Source organism: Agelaius tricolor, unplaced genomic scaffold (genome assembly GCF_023055355.1).
Source record: "Agelaius tricolor isolate 1412-34295 unplaced genomic scaffold, bAgeTri1.0.p SCAF_4, whole genome shotgun sequence".
Taxonomy (NCBI): Eukaryota; Metazoa; Chordata; class Aves; order Passeriformes; family Icteridae; genus Agelaius; species Agelaius tricolor.
The window spans coordinates 6,675,101-6,692,407 of NW_027269264.1; the positions used below are offsets into that span (position 1 = coordinate 6,675,101).

A 17,307-nucleotide genomic window follows, 5' to 3' on the forward strand; every position below is an offset into this window, starting at 1 on the left:
GAGTGGCAAAAGGAATTCAAGGGAGAAAGACTTCAACTGAAAGTACAGAATAAAACAACAACATTATTTTAACAGTAGGCAGGAAAGTAATGAAATGACTGAGGGAAGAGGATTTAAGTATTGTGCTCTGTGGCTGCAAATGTACTGAGCACAAAATGCACTTGGGAACATTAAAGTTTCTATAAATAGTTTTCAAGTGATTCCAGCAGTGTTTGTTTACACCATGCATGCAGGATTCCAACAACCCTTTCATAAACACAGTCTCTTACTAAGTTTCACATGATGTTCATAAATGGTAGGGAAGAGACAAAAAAAGCCAAGTTGGATGGCAGAGCAAGTTCAGAGTGCTTTCAAGTTAGTGTACCTGAAAGCAAAGGATCAACATTATTTCTCAATGTCAACATGTTCTGTGACCAAAGCTATGACCTCTAAAATCTGAATCTAAGCTAGTTACAATAGATATGGAACTATGCTGTTCACTTGTAAAATTTTTGTACACTGAAGCTACTCTAAAAAATTAAGAATAACTCAAAATCAGTTTAGCCCATTTGAGTTAATTTCAGTCCAGTATAAAATCCAAAAGAGATGGTGTAGTTGCAAAAACCTTTAAAGACACATCCCTTTACTGCTGTGAAGATTAATTAGAAATATAATCTAACAAAACTGCCATAAACACTTAAATCTGTCCCATTACAGCATGGAAGAAAGGAAAAAAAAGTACTCCATATAGATTGTATTCAAAATTTATTTTTAAATAAACAAAAAAACAATACAATTATTTTAAATAAACAAGGTGTATTCTACACAGCTGTAAATCAACATAACTTTTACATAAGCTGTTTATAACTTTTAAAAGTTCTGTTGCAGCATTGTCTACAACATTTGACACTGTTGGTTTCCATTTCATCATCAACCAAACAATACCCAAATGAAACCATTTGCTTAAGTGAAGCTTTATTTTTCACAGCCAAAGATGGCTCTACTAATACCAAAGCACCTGTTAAACAATTATCCCCACCTAGTTTTTTAAACGGAAGTCTGTTCAGCCTTTTTTTTTTGGTTCTGTTCCATTGCCTGCATAGAAATCAGCATAAAGCTAAGTAGCAAGCTAAGCTTCACTTCAGCAGTGCAATGAATGGCATCAAACTTCATGAAACAAATGAAGATACAAACATTGTCAGTAAAACTAAACTATGTCAAAAACAGTATTAAAAAAAGAATGTTTTTGTGGGTCACAACTAGACTAGGTTTCAGTGTAAATCTTTCCTCAGGAAAAGTGCTTCTTCCTGATTCACATGAAAAGAATAAAGCATGCATCACAAGCCTTTGTTCATACAGAAATGCCCATTAAAAAAGTTCCATGTTATCATAGGAACAAGGCAAAGAGATATTAAGGTGGATGAAGCATCTTGGCCCAGAGTATGTTTTACAACAAATACCTACACATTACACTTGTGTAGCATATGATGGGTAAGGGATTGGCTCAGTAAGGTAAAAAGTCCATTTTTTATAAATACATGTCATTATTGCTAATATGCTACACATCATCATCCAACTTTTAAAGCTGCTTTGTTGACATAACTTTGTAATTAGCAGTTCACTTTCATGGTGACAATATGCTATTCCATATGAAGTAAAGCAGCATAAATACAATTATGAAAACAAAAGGCTTATGCAACAGTCTTCTCTAGCTTTGCTATGTTGTTTTTTTTTTTAATTAAAAATGTTCAAAGAAAACAAGTCCAGTTCACCACAAATTAGAAAATATCACAATGAGGTTGAAAACCAAGTTACAGGGAACAGAGAGAGGAAAACCATGGCATGCATTATAATCTAGTCCTTTTAGTCATACCACTGGAATACAGAAGTCCAATTTAAAGGCTAGACTAACAGGCAAACAGCCAAGAGTAAACTTAGTTTGATATCTAAATTAAGACTACAGTTTTAATCAGTAACAGCAAACTCACCCGGCCCTTTAATATATTCACAATATCTACTCCAATTGAATACTTAATTATGACTAGTATAGGTATGTATGTTCACTTTACAAAGATATTAAATACCTGCATCATGAAATTACATTCTTAAGACATTGTGTAAGAAAATAGCTCATGTGTGAAATGTTTCTGAAATGTATTTCTGCTCCCTACTATGTACCACACACACCCCCAACACCCTCCCCCCACCACAAAAGCATTCACTCACAGGGAAAAACAAACACCCCTTAAAAAAGGATGGAAGTACTGAGGGGATCACCTTGGCTAGTTACAGCACAGTGCTTAACAAGGTTCAAGAGACAGAACCAGATCAGACTTGGCCAAAAGATGCCCATAATACATGCTTGACCAGTAAATCCTTCCAACTCATTCTTATCCAACTCAGTCCACTTTTGGTTACTGCAATGATTAAAATATTCCCTATATACATATAAACACAAGACTACAGGTTTACTTTAGTTTGTTTTTGCAAAGCAGTTTAGTCTTTCTATTCATATTGTTCTGCAGCAGCTGTAAGAGGTAGGCATAAAACATTTCAGAGCTTCTTTCCCAAGGTCCCATTACTAGCTCAATTTAGTGGGATAAAACAAAAATGAGCTATACCTCTGTGATTTTACTAGGTACAGTCTTGTGCAATCCAGCTGGAAAATAGCTATGTGAACCCTAGATTTGCTAGCCTAGCACACCAAGGAGTAAGAAGCTGTTCATATCCCAGAGGATATTTTTTAAAAAAAGTCTACTGCAGAGCATTTAAATAGAAAGCAGATGTCAGGACCAATTCTCCCTATTTTTATTTGTACATAGAAGGAAGGTACCATTTGGCCAAGACTACAGATGTATTTTCACAGATGCAAGTGCCATGCAAAAATAAATTGAAGAACAGATACCAAACATACAAGTAATAAAACTACTGAAGGTAGATCTTCTTGGAAGTATATAAACAACTTATAATACTTTTCTTTCCCCCTTCACTTTTTGACATTCACAGCTACAAATGTGTGGCTATACATCAATAATTTCTTCTGCAGTGCCTCCACAACGTAACCTGTAGCGCCCTGTCCTCCAGCTAATGGTGGGGTCCCACAAAGCAGATAGGAAAATATAAATTGTCATGGATTCTCTGATGAACCAAGCTACTGCATAATCAAGTTTTGAAAAACACAGAGCACCACCCTAGAAACAATAAAAAGCAAGGTATTTAATCATACTGATAATTCAAGAGAAATTTTAAAGTAACTTAAAACCTTTTAATAATGTTTTATAAAGCTTACTAGGCAGATTTATGTATCAATAACATCCTTCATTAAAACCCAAGAATATTTTCTTGTTCAAGATACAATTACCCATATTAAATATTTTCTATAGCATTAGAAGAACAAATGCTGTTCACATTTGTGGCATCTTGCTATGTTAAAAGTTTTATAAGGCCTTTCTCCTTGCCCATTATTAACAAAATGAATTTAAAAATGTAGGTATGAGTACACATACACCTCAACAAATATAAGACAAAGTGACAACTAAAATAAAATAAAATAAAACCTCCTCCCCCCCCAAAAATGAAGTCCCACAAAGCTTCTGCTCTTGTACTGTCAAATGAGCTTAAAATTTCTGCATATGCCCTTGTAGAGCAGATTTGGAACATGAATATTAATTAAGGGGACAGACAAACTTTCTGTCAGAGGCAAGAGCAGAATTTTGTAGAACACAAAATTACAACATTTTATTTTGTAGAATACAAAAACTAAAACTACTTCTTCCTTTTCATGACACTGTAACTGAAGCTGGAAGACTGAGAAGTAACAGGATTAGATCTGTTATTTCCTGCATGTCAATAGAGTTATTTATGGTTGTAATTAAGCTTAGCTTTTTGCTGAAATTAATGGCAGTAAGTAATTTTAGTAACCCGTTGGAAAATAAAATTACATACCTGAACACCTTTTAGTTGAATGTAGTCAAATATAAACCATGCCAAGCAGTGACACATGAAAAATACCATTATATCCCATCTAAACACATGATGAGCTGCCCATCCAATAACTAGACTGGCAACGAAGCACTCTGAGATTGGCTCGCAAATTATTGTGGCAGGCAACATATTAATTCGTAGTTTGGCCCACCTAGAAAAGAAAAACAAATCAGTTTTGACTTTGCATTATTCATTAATCCTCCTCCTGTGCCCCACCAAATGAGCCATCATAGTATTTTCTAAAACGCTAGTGTAATTTAATTAACACCTCCAAATAAAATACTGCAAAAAACCTCCTTTTAAAAGATGCTATGGATAGCATTTAAAAGGTACTAAGGACAGGGGTGTGTTAATTTTTCTTAATACTTGTAACAGTCATTCTTCTGTGGAAAGTCAGTGCCTCTCTCCCAACACTAATGAAGAAGCATGCATCAAGCTGTGCACTGAACTTTAGCACACTGGGCATTAGATCAAATTCACTTGGAAAATGTGTTCCCTCTCATCAGGCTGTCCCCACCAAAAGAAGGGAGCAGGGATGGATGGGAGAGGAAATAAAGATCAAAATCTTACCTGATCATTCTGGACTGAAACTGAGAAATAGAATATGAACCAGAGTTTTGCATTGCAACTTGCGTGGCCATTGCAAATTTCCAGCCCCTGAAAAAGGAATTTGTTATAATAAAAATGTGTAAATAACAGATGCAAAAACCAACTAGATAAAAACCGCAATTTTATTAGGCTTGAGAAGTTTCTTTGGCATGTGTCCTACTATTACAATGGGTGTAGGCAAAAAAAACTAAAACCATATTTCAACAAGACTCTTCTTTGGAAAAAAAAAAAAACTTAAGCCAAGAACTTAAACTCAGAACTTAAACCAAGTTCTGAAACTTTTCTCTAAAGGAATTAATAGTGATATGGCTTAATTATTCCTAAAGCCTTATAGTGATAGGACAAAGCACATGTCATTAATATGCTTGCTATATATATGTGAAGCTGATATGAACACCGATACTTACAGTATGTGCTATGTGTTTAAAAAAACCCAAAAAGCAAACAAAAAGAAAGATTTAAACTACACCTAAAGCAATAAGCTTATTTCAGAGTCATCTTACCGGTCAGCTATCGCTTTGGCCATAAAGTAATCTTCAGCAATATACTGTGCAAAAGCTATCAGTCCTCCAGCCTGGTCCAAGACATCCTTCCTCATCAAGCATGACATTCCTGTTACACACTTAAAGCCAGTTAAGTTGGCTGAAATATATGACCTTGGATGTGAAGTACCAAAATAGACCTGTGAAAAGAACAAAAGGCATTTAAAACTCTGTATTTAAGTACAACAATGACAACTTTGTCCTCTGGAAACATAAGGAGGGTAGAATACACTAGGTGTGGCCAATTACAATGGTGTATTTGGAAAGACCTTTAGTACCATTTAAAAAAACCTACAGTATCACCAGATCTGAGAAATCTATTGGTGATATTGGCTGTATTTTTGCAAATCTATAAGCAGGTTTTAAATTCACATATTGAACTACTGCAGTTCATTTTGTATTTAATTTCTAACTTACTGAAGTTTTTCTCAGGGAATATATGTGTTAAAAATCCATTAAGTAACTGACTAATCACTAAGATTAATGTATTATGTGGTGATAACTGACAGACATGTGAAAATTAACTGCATTCCTGCATACATGTTCTTAGAAACTTACTATATGATTCTACAGAAGCATGAGAGATTTGTTTACTTAGCATGCTTGCAAACAAAAACAATGAAGAAAAAACTCAGATTGTGAGAAAAACTTTTTACAAGATTCAGTACTTGAAGACTAGGAATAACCTACAAAACAGAGGGAATGAGTGCTAGTGCCTCTCATTATTACTTAGTGTAGACTGCCTTCACACTGGTACAGTAAACTTATTCAAGAAAAGGTGTGCTCATCTTGCAGTATCCTGGATCAGCAGGCAAAAAGCTCTTCCAGGAATACAGGAGCAGGAGTTGTAATTCTTGCTTTAACAAGTAGCAATACTAGGAAATTTGTGCTATAGACCTCTGCTTTTCTCTTGTAAGAAAAAATTCAGACTTTGCATCATTTAAAAAAAAAGGAAGAAAAGGAAGAAAAAAAATCAGCACAAAAGCATCTCTCACTTAGAGCAATGTCAGAGTACTGAATTTCACCACACTTTCATCTCTCACATTTCTCTCTTTCCTCCCCCTACCAGTTAGCCTTGGGGCCAAAATGCCTTATGCATGCCAGCTCCAAATAAAAATGGATTAGATTACATGCCTTGAGACACAAGGAACAAAAAACCAAACTCAAGCTCTTCATTCTACCAAAGAGAACTTACTGAGAAAGAGGACAGGGAAGAATAGAACAGAATGAATAATATGAAGATGGTGAATAGGAATCAAACCTTCACTTTCTCTTTCACAACACAATTATTATGAGACATGAAATAGCACTATAGAACAAGGGTCAGAGTAAACCAGATATAGATCCTGTAACAAATAGATCGATGCAACTTCCTGGTATAGAAAGTTACAGATGTTAAAGATTTATATGGACTCAAAAAAATGGAAAAGCTAATTTAAGAAATCTGTTCTTACTAAAATGCTTTTATATTAAGGATTAGTAAACATACAAGTCTGGCTCCTGCTCAGGTAGTCTCTCAGCTGAAAATTACAGAACATTGAGGCAGTATTACAGGAAAATAGGATATAAGCCTTGCTTTTATTCTACTTTCCATAAAGACTCTGCTTGTAAATCCTGCTGGAAGTAAGATACTGTGTGAGTTAGACTTCACTTAGACTTGTCATGGCCATTTTTGTGTGCTTTTTCAGATATCCAAATAAAATTAATTAGTCCTTTCTGCTAAGCACTAGAAAGCATTCATCAGTTCAATTCTTCAGTTTTTTAATAATTTTAAATATAAACTGCAAAACGTGTATCTTGTAATCTTTACTGCTCATATTGTAAACCTAAATACTGAATCAACAGACAGAGCACCACAGAAGAATTTTGAAGTACTTAGAAATTGTCCTAGTTACCCTGAGTTGGAAGTGTGACTGCAGCTAAAAAATAACCATTTCGTCACTCAAAAAGTACAAGAGGCACAATACAGCTTTCACTCAGCAAGGCTTTGTAAGTAAAAAAGAATAAAACAAGATCCGCCCCCCCACAACACTGCACTCACCTGTTCAAGAGTAGCAGCAAACCCCTGTCTGTCTGCAACATAGGGAAGCCCATGGACCAAGCCCACTTTTTCAGTCATTTGATTGGCCATATCTGTCAGCGTGTCTGGTGTTACTAAGTGACAAATTAAAAAATGACACTTGATGGAGCAACTCTGTCATTAGCAGACTACTGCAGCGAGACACTGATTCTCATTTTATTACCAGCATCAAGAGTAGATGTGCTTTGATGCATCCTATATTATAAAAATGGTTTCACAAAAAAATATTAGCGATTAACAATTGTTATGATCAACAACAAATAAAATGGAAACAGCCTGAATTGTATTTTTAAAGGTATTTTCTCCTCTAATTAGAGGCTAATCTTTTATTTCACAAAAACATTTCTTTCCAGACTTTTAACTTTAATTTCTGCTTATAGTCTCAGTTAAATTAGTCTCCAAAATCTGCTTGCTTATGGTGAATAAGCACAGTTTAACAGTTAGCACATACACACCTACCTCTGATTCCACTATCACAAATCCATATGAGATCATATTTGGCAACTTCATAGCCAGGCATTAAGTTATTAATCTTGGGGTTGATGCCAACCTTCTTGCCACCTAAAAAATACAAACATCATAAAAACTAATGTATGGGGAGTTTTTAGAATTGAGACTCAATATCCAAAATATTTAAATATATGGACTGAAGTAGAGTAAATATTTACCCACTAATTCTTAAAGTCCACTTTTATACAAAATGTCTATATTTTATGTATACCTTCACTTCTATATTTTATACTTGGAAAAATAAAAAGAAAAAATATTCAAATGCTTCCTTAAAATGGCAGTGTAGCGAGATTAATGTAATTAAAGGAGCAGTAGAACTATAAAGCTTATTACTACATTCTTGTAAGGTAAACATTATTCATCTCTTATTCTTTGAGACTATCATTATGAAGATTGTATTCTACAGTAATTTCAGCAGAAAAATTAAAAAGGAGCAGAATAAAGTGAGACACACTCCTTTACATCCAGCTGACAGACATGGTAAAGTTCTTTTTATATCAGAGAAAAAAAAAAACAATTACATTTTACTACCTTGTTCTAATACCCCTTTCCTCCACTAATTCAAAGTGAAGAAAGAGCCACGCAGCCTAAGCAGATTAAAAAGGACTGCTGCAGGACCTCAAGCTCAAATACAGCCACAACTCTGAGTCACTTCCTGCACATTTAGTTCAGTGCAAAGACAGGATTTAAACTGTTGTTTTGGAATTAGGAGATAAAATTGCAGGGAGTTACCCAAACCATTCCTTCTTAAGTTTTCTTGGACTTTTGTCACAGGCTGACTACAAACTTACTTTTTACTGCAAATCAGTGATTAAGCTACAGAAGCAACACGGGCTGAACAAGACAACTATTTATTTAAGTCCATATACATATGGAGTCTACAACTCCAATGCAGAGTACTCCATATGGAGCTGAAGACCTATCATTTTACAAGTCAGAGTCCCACCTTCAAGTTGCACTGCTTACCTATAAACAGTCTAGCATCAACATTTGGGTATTTGCCAAGGAGCTTTTTGCACACATCAATAGCTGGATCATCATGATCTTGTACACAGAGTAGTACTTCATACTAGTAAAAACAAAAATGTATACACTCACATATATATTTACATACATACAGCTAATATCCATATGGTCTATGAAATAAAGCTTAAGAGCGTAGTAAGCTAAAAAAATAAAGAGTGCTGTTATAGAATTAAAAACAAAGGGGTTGTTTTACAGCTAAATGAGTCTAGTTTTTTAATGCACAGCCAAGTACTTCTGAAAAAACAACTAAGGCTGTGTCTCAATGAACTCTTCTACTGATGAACATTACTACTTCTGTTATTGAAGGGTTTCTGTTAGTCATGAAATAAGATGTTCTGGTGTACAAGGTTAAATTTTTGTTTCCACTTCCATTTTTGCTCACATACGAAATCTTAAATCAAATATTATATTCAATGAAATGACAGCACCTGCAATATTAAAAAATGAGGTTATGACACACTACGACTGCATACCTCTGAACTACATCTTCCATTCCTTTACTTTATAGATACGTATGCAGAACAGAGTTGGAAGACAACCCACAGAGACCAGTATATATACATATGTATACTTAGTTGTACAACAAAGCTCAGGAATATGTATATGTAACATATGTGTATTTTCTTATTAATAGAGTAATGGCTGAAAAGCAAGTGTTAAGGGAAAGCTGTAGATGCTATATGCTTATACAAGCTAATGATAGTGGGCAAAGAAATAAATCATTCAGCATTGAGGCAGCTTCGATAAAGGTACTTCTGCTTTGGCAATGAAGCGAATACTTCTTACCTGATACAACTTTTTTTTTTCTACCCTGTTAAAATTAGAGCTATTAGAAGTTCCAATAGATAGAATAAAATATAAAAAATGCAAATTTCTGATCAAGATACCCAAAAGCCATTTTGACAATCTAAGACTGAAAAATTCAATCCAACAAGAACCAATTTTCTCAGACATTTGCAGCAGCTGCTGTAGAAAATCAATAAATGGTATTGTTTTACACAGAAGCCTGATCTACTCTAACTCCATTCAGAATACTGAGGAAATTTAACATAATTTAAATGGGAGTTTAAATCTGTTCTAGCACTACAAACCATCATGCAAATATCTTTACCTCTCAGAATGCAAACTTAAAGTCAATTTTGTTAAGGAGCATGCAGTGTTTGACTTCTACCATCTTACAGCATGGAGAATGGATTTTAAGAGTTGTCTCATTAAGCAGACAGGTCCTCTCATCACAACAGAATCTTGACAGCATGAACACCATAGAAATAAATAACTGAAGAAATTATTTTTTTACGGCACATTAAAATTGTGTACAATAAAACTGGTTTTCCAAGTCATTATATAATCAATCTTCAATCCACAGCAGCAATGACACTTCTATGTCCATATTCTCCAAGAAATTCAACCAGAAGTAAGCCAGATATTTCACACTCCAATACTTGAGAAGAGAAAAATTCAAAACAAATGGGCTTTCTATGCAGTAGCAAAGTAAAAAAAAAAAAAAAAGGCTTATTGACACAAGCATTACTATCCGGTTCATTTGAATTTAACATGAATAGAGAAACTTTTGCACAATTACAATATGCACAGTAGGTGAGAACTCTTCACTTATAAAAATATTATGTTTAAGTCCTGTAGTTTTGAGACAGCATAACTGGATTCCATTCAAGAGAAGAGTATTTCACACCGTGTATCACAGAAGAGAATAATTATCACCACAGTTTGAATTCAGCTTCACTGGAAAAAGTTTCAGATTAATCTTCCAAAATGATTTTTCACTGCACAGCTGAATTTTGAATACCAGGCAATACTGTTGCTCTAATTTTTGTGGTCATCTCTTAAAGTAGCTCTGGACAGTAACTATAAAAAGTTTTTTCAGACAGTTTGGGGACCTTGCTCATACTGTCTAATCTGTGCTGTAGCAAACTGAAGCATCCACACATGCATTTTCACTCTCCTTGGAAAAAACATGATTATCTACTGTTACCTGAAACTCAGATTTGTGTGTAGTAGCAACATTTTAAAATTATTATCCATATGTTTTCAGAACTAAGGACCAAGACTACCTTTTGTAAAGCAAGATCCAACATTATTTTTTTTAATTATTAAACAAATTTTATTTGTAACCAAATGTATCAGCTGCATAATGTTTGGATGCTCATTATAGGTCATATAACAGCTTATGATATTGCTGAAGATTCTTTGCACTGTTTGCAATATTGGCATATGCAGCTTGCCTTAAGTATGCTTTAAAATGTGCTTGGCCACACTTTATTGCACTTTGTTGAGCTGAAAGAATTTGTATGTTCATGTCTGAAGCTTTTCAAAAGACTCAAAGCTTCATTACAGAAAAAATTTCCAATTTCTGATTAGTTCCAAGTGATAGGGATTTTTATTTGTTTTACCCTGCCTACTCAGGTGCCAGTTTAAGGCTCTCAGAATACACAAACACTGACTGTACAGCTCACACAAACCTTTGACCTTCTACAATTGGAGAAGCAGCGTCAGATACAGTTTTGAGAAGAACTGAGAAAAGAGCAGTTTTTATGTTAAAGCTAAATTTCAAATTTCAGCAGACACAAATTCAGTAAAAAATGTACTTTTTCCCATCCACAGGAGCATACTTCAAATATTGAATGATACAGCAAACATTTACTTCTTTTAAGCTGTTTAGAGCAAGGAGAGCATCTGACACACTTATCAATTACATTGCTTATTGCTTGTATTACACATTCAAACAGTGTTACAGCAAATGTGAGCTTTTCTGAACTATTTGTTTCTCAACACTAACACATGGCTTAGAGACTACCCTACCTACCAACAAGTGGTGAGGTACACTATCTCATCACTGAGCAGCTCTTCATTGGATGAGCCATCAGTAAGAACCACCAAAAAGTTTCAGGTTATCAGTTAAAGTGCTCTCTATTGGAGGATCTCTTACAGAAAAGTAGTCAGCTGAGGAGAATTTCTTGCCTCTCAAGTAAACTGAGGAGAATTTCCTGTCTCTCAAGTAAGCTCTTGCAGCAGTATGAAACACTTAAATCTATAAACACCACAATACAGCAACATCGATTAAGCAAATCTTAGTGGAATGTAGAGTATGTTTCACCCTTAAGCCTTGGACATGGTCCTCAATAGACAGCTTTTTAAAAAGGAGTAAGTTTGTTTGCAACATGTAAAATACGTAATGATACATTTTCTACAGAAGGAAGAACAACCCAAGACAACCAAGCAGTATACCATCCAAGTTCATCATGTGACTTTTTGAGACATAGGAGGAAAAAAAACTACACTAAATAATATACATACTTTAGGATAATCCAGCTCAAAGAAGGTTTCTAGGTTATTGATCAGGTTAGGATCCACGCCTTTTAACGGCTTTAGAAGTGAAACACCAGGAAGCTTGCTATATGGCTGTTTGTCCGTGGCTTTCTTATTGAGGTGGAGGCGTCTGTAATGAGAAACAGCACATAACACCGCTTAGGAAAATATGCTAGAGAAAACCATTCAAAATACAGTCAGAACTAAGAGAGCTTTGGAGTTAAAATTGCTGCAAAAAGAATTAAATCTAGTTGTTGAAAAAACAGCTGTTTTTCTATCCAATAGTTGATGTCAAAGTTGATGTCAACAGCTGATGTCAAAGGCAACCTAAAAAAGCCTTAGCATGACATGTAGTTTCCCTTCAGCTTTATTTAACTTAATAGATATTTCAGATTAATGCATTTTACACTATGCATTTTGAGCAATAGGAATACGACCTTTTTTCAAACTGCAGCGGAGATAAGATTTTTATTCCTTCACAGCATTAAAACTCACAGTATGTGAAAAACGAAGTTCACACTTGAGAATTTTTAAAAGTTTAATACGGGATAAAAAAAAAAGTACAAATTACCAGAGCTAGGGTGTTTTTGGCGATGGGCCAGAAAACACACCAGTTAGTGTAAAACAATGTTCTCTATATACTGTTACATTACATACATATTCATGATGTAATGTATACATTAATAATGAGTTTCATTCATTATTCAAACATTCTTGTGATTTTAGATGTTTCAGGGATTTTCCTGCTCAGTTTTTAACCTTTGACTTGTCTGCGTGCCATCCTGTTGATTAGATCAATATATTTTATTTCTTCTGGTGGTTTTATTCCCTGATAACTCTTTTCTCGGTGTTCTGGCTTTTGCCTGAGTTATGTTGTCTTTCAGATAAGATAGGCCCTGAACGTGGGAAATTCATTATTTTAGATCATTTGCTGAGTTAGTTACATGAAAAAGCACTTTAACATCCTACAGCCTCTATTAGGCTATGGTCTAAGAAATTTTATATACACACATATATATACATATGTGTGTGTATATATATATATATATGTATATAACACTACTATTTAAAGAAGCTATATGGTGCCTACATAAACAGAGATTATACTATGCCAAAAGCAGTTAAAAGTAAGTATATATTGTACTATATCAAAATAGTTCGTTCTGATTAATAGCAACATGCAAAAGCTAATATATAAATGCAAAAGCCAATATAGTATTGTCATTTATAATATAGTATTATAACAAAATAAGAATAAAAAACAAGTGAAAGGCTCAGGTGCTTTTTCCTGCATCAAGTTATGCAAAATTCAGAGCAAACTGAAACAGTGGTAATAGTTGATCCTACTGATCAGTTTGTTAACAACTTCAAGAAAAGATTAAGGATCAATTCACTGTAGGATAAAAATCCTGACACCAGGCTAGGTCAGAACCATAGATAAACTTCTACACACAATTTCAAATAGTTTCCGGTATTTCAGCAATGAATCAGAATCATTTAGGTTTTGAAAAAGACATTTAAGATCATCAAGTCACACTGTAAACCCAGCACTACACCAAGTCCACAGCTAAACCATGTCCCTAACTGCCACAATGAATATTAAAATGTGTTGGCAATAACATCACAAACTCACTAAAATGAATGTTTAATCCTACACTCCTGGGTAAATGTACACAAAATTTAATTCCAAAAGATTGATGGATATTGGAGACTAAATGTTTTAATTTATGGCCTAAATATCTTCATGAAGGACTTTCACTTATATAGTGAAACTGTGTTACAAAAACTGCAGAGAAGACCACCACACCCTGAACACAGCTTCTGACCGAGGCAGCCAACTGCTCGCTGATGGAGATAAAACACAGTAAGTTCAGGTCTACGGAGAGAAGAATACATTCACACAGCAATCAAGCTTAGCACCTTCAGGGAGGAGATGGCAGCCCCCAAGCCCCCACAGACCCTGGCACCAAAGGGTGGGGGAAGGAGAGGTTTTGGGTGCCTGTTGGAACCCTCTGGTGAGAGGCAGTGACCGCCCACCCTCCGCTGGGCAGAGGCGATACCTGAGGGGTCCCTTCACCCTGGGAAAAGCTTCTCCACAGCAGAGGGGGCGTCACGGCCATCAAAGGCCCCAACAAAGGGGTCCCAGACCCTGCACCAGAGCACTGCAGGCGATGCCACAGACCCTCAGTGTTGCAAGGGGCAGTGTCAAACTGGGCCCCTGCCAGGGGGGCACCTGGGCGCTCCCACCTGCCCAAAGCGGGGATGAACCCACGGAATTCTGAACTCTTGGGTGTGTGGTGGCGGCAACGGGGGACCCTCATGCCAAGAAGATCAGAAAGAGGGGAGCAATGGGATGTCTTTGGGACCCTCAGATGGGTGACATGCTTCCACCTAACCCCTGTCACTCCCCCCCTGTCCCCCCACCCCACATACACACTTCTTTTTCTTTCTTTCCTCTTCCTTTCTCTTTGCCTCTTTTACTATTACATATAAAATACATCTTTTTTTTGGTACCAATATCTAACCTAATGTGTTTTAATCACATTTTTTGGGTATATTTCAAATCTTTCTGGGTCCAATTTCTTTTATTCACAGAGGCTTCATTTCCTTTGGTTTTCTGTGGTAAACTACCTTGTAACAATGGGCCAGTATACAATCGAATTTGCATCAAGAAAATACGTATACACAAATAACTGAAGGACAAATGTCCGCAGAAACAAAATTTGCAAATTAACATATCTACTGCATACTGCAATTCTCTACCATGCAGAGCAGTCAGACTGAAAGACTATTTTCTTGCAATATGTATCTAATGATATCAATTCTCATCTTTACCAAGTAAAATTACTGAACTATGAAGAAGATCCAGTAAGAGACAAGATTCCAGTAGATCTCTCGATTTTTTCTTTTTCCCCCTGATGTGGGACAGTGGCATTTGATACCTAATCAGCCCCAGCCAGCATGTTTGCCTTTAGGCAGGTGACTGGCTAGACATCATGAGCATAATGTTACAGAAAATAAACAGTGGGTTGACCAAGAAGACAGAAGAACAAAGCAGATTATGTCCTAGTGCTGTTTTTGAGTCCAGGCCTAGGCTCTTTGGAGGTAAATTGAAATAGTCTTGCTGACCGTTTAACTGACAAGGGATGGTCAGACCAAAGGGGTAAAAAAAGCAGTAATTCAGATAGCTACCCCAGGCAGAAATTTTCCTTGCAATGTTCAAAAACAAAATAGGAAATAAGGCCTTTGGTGCCAATAAAAAGGGAGAGTGTCAAGAATGCATCTTTGACCAGGAGGGTCAAAAAGTAGGTAATGCAAGGGACTAAAAAAAAAACTATCAATGCATAGAGCTTTGTACAGCAACAAAAGCCATGACGAACAGGAAATACTATAAGGAAGTGTCAGTGTACTAAGCTGCAAAGACAACTCTGAGGCAGGACTGTGGTGAATAAGCATGAAGTGAAAAAACTGCAGACTCTTGCAAGGCAACCTATTACAAACAATGCGGACACAGTATTATGAGGGCGACTGAATTACAGTAAAAGACAGAAAGAGAGAGAGAGAAACCTTGCAAAACACACAAATAAGATGCAGTATCACAATCCATTCAGCTCTGAAGCACCATACAGTTTTGACAGCAACTGGAAGTCTGTCCCTAACATTCTATCTTAAGTAAGACTTCAGTTCATGTGCTATTCATAACACTGCACAAAAGGGGCAGCCTGCCCTTTTGAAAGCACTGAGGTATTATGACACTAAAGTAACTATGGTGCTCTGCTAGAGTCCATGTACCAAACAGCAAATTATTAGTAAACCAGCTCATTTTACACTGGGGACTATTTGTGAAGTGGAATATTCTGAGAAAGAATTAAATTGACAACCTACCAGAGAAACAAGCCAACCATTAAAAAAGTTACAGTATTGAAATTCAGGCTAACATGTAACATGAAAGTCAAAATAATAGACTAAATTTAAGATTCATTAACACTGTTGATTCAAGTACATTTTAAGTAAATCTGCTACAGTATATGTACCAAAGTCTCCAAGAGAAGTAAGATGAAGTTGGTGGTTTTGAGCACTAACTTGTGCTTATGCTGGTTCAGTTCTCTCAGGCATACATTGTGATTGCAAAGATCTTAATTTCTACATTACTCTGCATGTATAACACACACAGTTCAAAATCATAAGGCCAAGCAATCCTTTCTCAATATATGTTATTTTGCACTGATATTAGTTCAAAGCAGTCAAAATCTCCAATGACCTCTGAACTCTGAAACAGCTGCTGGCAGAGCAGTGTTCGTAATCACTTACAGATAACATGTGCAAACGTAGCCAGGTTATATTTAAGCACTTTGGCACCCACATTTATTAAATTAATCAGCCTGAAGTCCCTAGGTAGTGAAACTGAAATTTTTTATACAGTCTGGTACTGGCATACATAGATGAGGAAAGAAAAAAGAAAAAGCAGCCATATGGGAATCATGCCAAGAGCTGTAGTTTCACTATCCAGCATCATGGAAAAAGCACAAGCAAAATCTTCTCTAACTTGGTTGCTTATCACAATAATAATTAACCCACAGAAGCCCGCACCCCAGATTTCCTCTCAGCAGAGGGGAAAAAAGTCTCCAAACACAAAATCCTGACAAGTTATCACTGTTCAGAATGAATTCTTGTTAATCTGTACCAAATTATGCAACCAAAAGAAAAAAGCCAAGACAACACTTCCTCTCCCAGCTCATAAAGGGCAGAAGAGTATTATCACAGAATGACTGGGGCTGTAAGGGACCTTAGGGCCATCTAGTTCCAATGCTCTGTCATGGGCAGGGACATCTTCCACTAAATTAGGTGGCCAACAGCCCTGCTCAACCTGGCCTTGAACATTTCCAGGGATGTGGCATCCACAGCTTCTCTGGGCAACCCGTTCCAGTGCCTCACTTCCCTCACAGTAAAGAATTTCTTCTCAATATCTAATCTAACCTACTCCACCAGTTTGAAGCTACTCCCCCTTCTCTTATCGCTACGTGACCTTGTAAAAAGTCCCTCACCATATCTTCTAGCACAACTAAAAACCTTGCTACAGCAGACAAGCTGCTGGGTCTCTCAGATATACACATTTTAAACACAGCTGAAAAAAGCTCAATAGTCTTTATTCCCTCATGTCAACCTTCCCTCAGCAGCTAGTTTAACTAAAGAACTATCCTGCTGGAGGGAGATAAGTAAATCTTGGTGAGAAATTTGTAACAGATACTTAAA

General features: G+C 36.0%; 1 protein-coding gene across 1 annotated transcript in view; it reads right to left on the reverse strand.

Moving 5' to 3' along the window:
- Positions 1-727: 727 nt before the first annotated feature.
- The window catches only part of UGCG (UDP-glucose ceramide glucosyltransferase), a 36,219-nt gene continuing 19,639 nt past the window's right edge, over positions 728-17,307 (reverse strand). Inside the window, exons 2-9 of the mRNA XM_071424458.1 lie at positions 12,043-12,184; positions 8,671-8,773; positions 7,654-7,755; positions 7,156-7,268; positions 5,076-5,254; positions 4,534-4,620; positions 3,925-4,114; positions 728-3,170 (exon numbers count right to left, since the gene is read on the reverse strand). Of these exons, the coding sequence (XP_071280559.1) occupies positions 3,000-3,170; positions 3,925-4,114; positions 4,534-4,620; positions 5,076-5,254; positions 7,156-7,268; positions 7,654-7,755; positions 8,671-8,773; positions 12,043-12,184 (1,087 nt within the window). The 3' untranslated portion in view covers positions 728-2,999. The remainder of the gene's footprint in view (positions 3,171-3,924; positions 4,115-4,533; positions 4,621-5,075; positions 5,255-7,155; positions 7,269-7,653; positions 7,756-8,670; positions 8,774-12,042; positions 12,185-17,307) is intronic.